Source organism: Panthera tigris, chromosome A1 (assembly GCF_018350195.1).
Source record: "Panthera tigris isolate Pti1 chromosome A1, P.tigris_Pti1_mat1.1, whole genome shotgun sequence".
In the NCBI taxonomy this organism is placed as follows: domain Eukaryota; kingdom Metazoa; phylum Chordata; class Mammalia; order Carnivora; family Felidae; genus Panthera; species Panthera tigris.
In genome coordinates this window covers 175,100,382-175,106,588 of record NC_056660.1, presented here as the reverse complement: position 1 = coordinate 175,106,588, position 6,207 = coordinate 175,100,382, and the positions used below count along the sequence as shown (strand labels likewise).

Genomic DNA, 6,207 nt, shown 5'->3' with positions numbered 1-6,207 from the left:
ATTCAGAGACTTGGGTTCAAACCTTACTCCCCCACTTAGCAGGTGTACGAGTAAGTTGCTTCACCTGAGTCTAGGTTTCCTATTCCTGAAATGGAGAATAAATCCTAACAGGGTCATGAGAATTAAGCTACATTTAGACATAAGAAAATGTCTGCCACCTGGTAGGGGCCTAGTTTGTCCACTTCCTTTCAAAGGCTTGAGAGTGAGGAAGAGGTTTGGTAACAGCAGTGTTTCTGGAAGGATGGCCACATGGCTGTGTGGGCACTGGAGACAGAACGACCGGCTGGGTGTCAGGCAGTGTGACCAATTTGAGAGGACGGGTAATCACATCCATGTGGCCTTGGAGCCAAGCCCATCCCTGGTGACAAGACTGTAAAAGTTGACCTCCTGGCTCCTCCGAGGGTAAGGTGATAGACAGGGTGCAGTACATAATGCCAAGAAAAGCTTGGCTGCGCCACATGTCCTGTCTGCTCCCACCCTATCCTCGGCATCCTTAGGGCAGCTGAGAGAGGCAGGGCCCGGCCCCGTCAGTACTGATCCAGGGCCTCGGGCACAGGCAGGCCTTGACCTCTGCTGGGTCCCACAGGCAACTCTCCTCTATCTTTCATAGCCGGGGAGTCTTCTGCAGAGTTCTCAACAGTGTTCTGAGCTGCTGAGCAAACTCCTCTTCAGAAGACACTTGTTTTGAAAGCTTAGGAGGTTTACGTTTCCAAGTCAAAATGCCCCAAAGCACGGTCCTTGCGAAGAACAGAATTAAAAAAAAAAAAAAATCAATGAGACTCGCCCCTCAGGAGCCGTTAGAAGAGACAGGTTTACCCACTAATTATAACTAAACCGTCATTGCCAGTCAACATCACCAGCTTTCCAAAAGTTTCTTCAGGTGAAAATGATTTTTCCTGGTGAATTTTTTCTGTGAATCAGGTCTGGGGTGGGGACTGCATTTCTAACACTTTCCGGGGTGATGCTGAGGCTCCTGGTCAGGGACGCTGTGTTCAGCGCCACTTCTGTGACGGATCTGCTTGTATGTATTTAGTTCACAGAGCTGGCGAGTGATCCAGAGTGCATGGGATCCTATTTCCCTCATGAGTAAACAGAAGCTAAGGTTAAGTGGCAGAAATAGGGTCAAACAATGCCTGCAAATCTAAAAGCCACAAACTTCACTGCAAGCCAAGAAATGGAAAAGGTGGAGGCGGTTCATTTTTAACAGGGAACCAGCTAAAGGCTTTAAAGTTTACTAGATGGACACTAACCAGTGATAGAACCACGACTCTCTGAAGTTTTCTTGGATATTATTCAAGGCTTGCAGTACCAAGTGTTTGCCAAGGGCCAGCAGCATGAGCATCACCTAGAACGTGAGAAACAGGCACAGGCCCCACCCCAGAACTTCTGGGTCAGAATATGCGATCTTTCCAAGATCCCCGGATGCTGCTGCTGCTGCAAACTCAGGTTAGAGGAACATGGACAGAACGTTCTGCCCTCACCTAACGACAGGCCTCAGTAATGGTCCAGGGGAGGAGAGGGACTGTCTGCCCACGTCTAGTGTTACCTACTAGCCTCAGGGGGTGGGCAGCTCTAAGTTATGTTCACCAATCTTCCCCCCACCCTCCACCACCAGACTAATCATGTGTGGGCATGGGCACAGCATGCAACGGAGGACAAAGGTTGTCCTTCACAGGCCTGGAGGCTACCATTCAGTTGAGGCTTCGGAGTAAGAGTATCAAATGATTTTATTACAAAACTTAAGCCATTCATTGATCATTCAACTTTTCTAAAAAACATAAACATGAGAATAAAATAAACCCACCCAAGACCCACTAACCTTTGCAGGATAGGAAAAAGCCCTGGACAGAGAGCCTGCAAATGTTTTTCCTTTTACCCGATGTCCGTACTTCCTCACACATTCTAGGGTCCCATGTTTTGTCACCTCTTATGAGGCAGGGAAACCGAAGCTACAAGATTCATGTACAAGAGGGTCACGACAACTTGAGAGCTATTTGATGCTAATGCTTACATGTTCTAGTTGACAAATAAGCACTAATACCTACTCCATGCTAACCTTTACTGTCATTCTTTGAAATTGCATCCTTGGGACTGGTTATCTTCATTCTCTGTAGCTCCAGCCCCTCTAGGATCCCCAAACACAAACCCTAAAATCCACACGCAGTCTCCAAGTTCAAGTATAAAGGTTTGTTTCAGGACAACCCCAGGCTGACGTAGTGTTTCTTTATAACTCTGTAGTGTCTTCTGGATGCCATCCCCTTCGACAGGCTGACCGGATGGCAGCACAATGAGGGGGCACACAAGGTCAACTTTGCTACTGCCTGTTCAATCTGCATGCTACCCCACAGTCAAGGCTGAATGCTGAAATCAGTGACGACCTCGGCCTGTCTTCATTCTGAAGGTGTACTCTTAAGTAACCGAATCCATTTCTTCACAGTTAATTTAATGGAGCTTCCAAAAAGTGTCAGACATACTCTAAAAAGAAAAGAGAATCGGATCAAAATGCCTCTTGACGAGAGACTACATTTATGTTCCTAAATAAATTTACAATTAAACTAGGAAGACTGGAAATGAATGTTTTGCATTCCGTAACGGAATTGAGGTGTTCGCCCAATACTGGCACAAATGGACAACCTCCCCTTCTTGAGTCAGTGCCCTACACGAGCTTCCCGCTCTTGCTTTGTTCACTCACTGATGCTTTCCTATCAAAAATGACAGACATCTTCATGAATCTCGAAAAGAGCACACCAAAGTGGAATGAGGGTAAAGGGCACACCCCAATGGTAACTAACAACGGCTAAGTAAGGATCCGCTGCTTACTTGCTATCACTGCTCATATTCACTAATGGCTCAAAGCCTGTAAAAAGCATTGTTTTGTGCATCTACAGCTGACTTTTAAGATTAAAGTAAATCCCAAGTGTAGTAAAAAGAGGTATGCATAACAGAAGTGTCCCATGGTAACGGATAGTGGTAAACTCAAATCTCTAAATACAAGGAAATCCAGCAGGGCTAAAAGCGGACTGTGCGCACCATTGAGGATGCCATTTTAGAACGCATTGTTCGATTGTATATTCAAATTGCAAACCCAAGTTTAACTCATGTCCAGGGGTGAGACTCATTTACACATGATCTCAGCCAAAAGGTCGAGAAGCGATTAGGAGTGAGGCCCATTTAATCATTTTCAGAAAAAACAGGACTTTCATTTGAATTTCTCTTGTGCACAACAATCATCCCGGTTGGTTTCTACTGAACTATCTATTCACAGCCTAAATGTTTAGCTCTGGTGGCACACAACTTCATACTCGCTCACACAAGAGGACACTACTAATTCGTTCTCAGTAACAAACGACTCCTAAACAGCAGCGGAAGTCTATCTGCACTAAATGCTTTTCTGAAGGTATACAGAAGATGATCCCCAATAGTGGCTTACCCCTTTTCTATCCGTTTTATATATTTATAAGCCAGAGATGAAGGCTCCTGGACAAAAGACAGGATACCGGACCTTAGGAAGCATCCTGGGATGGAGCTGGGGGGTCCTGGCTCTCAGGCTCTGGAGGGGGCGCTGGCACAGCTTCTTTTTTCTTGGCCGCCAGGAACTCATGAATTGCTCTTTCTATCTGTGGTCTGAAGATGTGGTTTAGTTTGGGATCCACCACTTGAGAAATGATTCTGTCCACTCCAGCTTCCAACATCCCTGACCTTGCGGAGACAAAGAGATCATTCTCTGAAGGTCCACGCACCCTTTCCCCAGCCTCCCCTCGTGTTTGCACCGTGCGTACCTGACCTGTACCTGTAGTACGATATCAAAACTGGGAAAATGACACGAAGACAATACGACCTTATTCAGATTTCACAGGTGTGGCTGTACCCTGCACAGGTAGCTCTGTGCCATTTTAGCCACATGAGTAGCTTCAGGGAGCCACCACAACGAAGCTCTTACCTACACCACCACAGCACCCCCTGTGCCAGCTAGCCCCTGCAAGTCACACTCACCTCCTCCCCGTCCACCCCCAAGCCCTTGGCAACTACTGATCTCCTGTCCATCGCTGTAATTGTTCATTTATCAGAGTTACATATGTGGAATCAGCACCATGCATCTGTTTGTTACTGGCTTTTCTCACTCAGCATAATTTCCTGCTGTTTCTAAAGAAGTAGGCTTCATAAGCTTTTAGATATTCCAGGAGAGTTCAGTGGACGAAGACCTGAACACAAGTGTTAGTATTAAGAACAAGAAAAGGGGAGGAGATTAGAAGCAGCTTATCTTAGGACACCAGATTCTAGGACCCACCTCCACTTTTATGCCCAGTGACACTACGAAGTCACTTGGATGACCTAGCAGTAGCACTTTATTAACTGAAGTTCAGTTTGTTTGAAGGACACGCTTTAATAGGACTCTACACCTTCCTAAAAGCTGCCATCACACTTTAGAGGAGCCACGTGGACTCAAAGACTTTGTAGAACTCCCCTTCACTTGGGAGACTAAAGATCCAGATCCTCCTGCCCAAGATCCGAATGCCGATCCTTGGTGTAAAACTCCCATGTATGTGCCAACTACACTGAAAACTCTGAGCGGCAGCGAATATGTTTTGCAACCTGGAATATATTTCGGAGCACCCAGGAAAGTTTACACAGGAGGCCTATGGAGGTTGGATAAACTAGCAAGAATGTCAGTTGAGTGCTTTGCTCATTTGAACTTGAATAAAACGGTGGACTGTTGCGACTCGTGTGTGGGGTTTGCTGGAAAGTGCCATCCACCTTGACCAAAAAAATGACTCGCATCAGCTTTCCGCTTTCCTGCGTATCATACCGGTGATTACTGCCTTTTCACTCCTAATTCTAGTTACTTACTGAACCACACTCTGCCTCAGACCATTTCGCAACTGGTTTTTGTTCATTGTAGGATTCCATTCCTGCTTGTCCAGATGTGTTGACACAAAATTATCCACTTTCTGCCTCAGGTTTTGGTAAGCTGGCTAAAACATTAAAAAGAAGACGCAAGGTAAGAAGTTATATGCACCAAAGTTTTAGAAATCAGTCACTCAAGAATACTGCTTTCCATAGAAACATAGAATTTTCAAGTCCTTGAAGACACTTCTACTATGACTATGAAGATCACCGTGCAGCACAGTAGAGTGGGAATTAATGCCCGACACAAGTGCTTACTTTATGGTGGCCAGGCACAAGGCCAGATGCTTTATCATCCCATTTACTTTTCAAGTAACTGTACAGGGAGATTTTATTAGCTCTCTCCTGCCCCCATTTTAGAGATTAGAAACTTACACTTAAGTAAACAGCTTGCCCACTTAGCTAAAATGTGGCACAAGCCAAGGGCAGACCTAGTCTGTTTCTGAATCAAAGGAACCGAGTTCCAGCCTGGCACCATCACTAACTAGCTGTCTGACTTTCAACAAGTCACCAATCTTTAAGTCTCAGTTATTTCCATTTGTAAAACTGAAATGCTGCCGCCCTGCTTACCTCGCAGAGTATCCTTAGCAGCAATGAAGGGGTCAGGAAAGCCCTCTGCATAAAATGAAGGGTCACCAAAACCTCAGCACAATCAGAGAATGCAGACGCAAGTCAGAGCCTATGGAACACTGGGAAAGGCTGAAGGGAAGCACGGCTGAGGTCCGAACATGGAGCTTCAGACACTTACTGGTCTTAAATGTTCTCGACACAGCGAGGGTCAGAACAAAATGAGAAGGAACTTGGTGAACACAAGGAGCATATGTTCTCAGCCTCTGAGACCTTTGGTATGATCAGCTACTCTTCTTTAAACCAGGTATGATAGATACAGCGTGCATTGCTGTTTAGGATCACCGCTGTCCCCTTCTGCCATGGGCAGAGAATGCTTACCTACCCCAATGATGCTGAGTTTTGGCAATGTCATACGGTCTGGTCATTGGAGTGCTAGGGACAAGTGACCTGAAATGTGGTTGTGTCTGGCTTGGTTCTTGTGCTCTGGTGACCCTCTATGAGGGCATGTCCTAGGATCTAAGATGAGTTCATGTGTTGCCGAGCTAAACCGAAGCCCAGCTGAAGACTACTTGGATGAGCTGAACTTTAGCTGACCTGCAGCCCTACCAACATAAGAATGAATGCCTGTCATAAATCACCGTGATTTGGTTTATTATGCAGTGTCACTGTATCCAAAGTTTGCTAGCAGTCGGGTAAGTGAAACCGACAAAAGAATGAGTAGGCTTCAGCCTA

The 6,207-nt window shown here is 45.9% G+C and overlaps 1 protein-coding gene across 1 annotated transcript in view; it reads right to left on the bottom strand.

Moving 5' to 3' along the window:
* Nucleotides 1-1,709: 1,709 nt before the first annotated feature.
* Nucleotides 1,710-6,207, bottom strand: part of BOD1 (biorientation of chromosomes in cell division 1) — an 11,195-nt gene continuing 6,697 nt past the window's right edge. Inside the window, 3 exon segments of the mRNA XM_007082800.2 lie at nucleotides 1,710-2,475; nucleotides 3,503-3,699; nucleotides 4,849-4,973. Of these exon segments, the coding sequence (XP_007082862.2) occupies nucleotides 3,504-3,699; nucleotides 4,849-4,973 (321 nt within the window). The 3' untranslated portion in view covers nucleotides 1,710-2,475; nucleotide 3,503.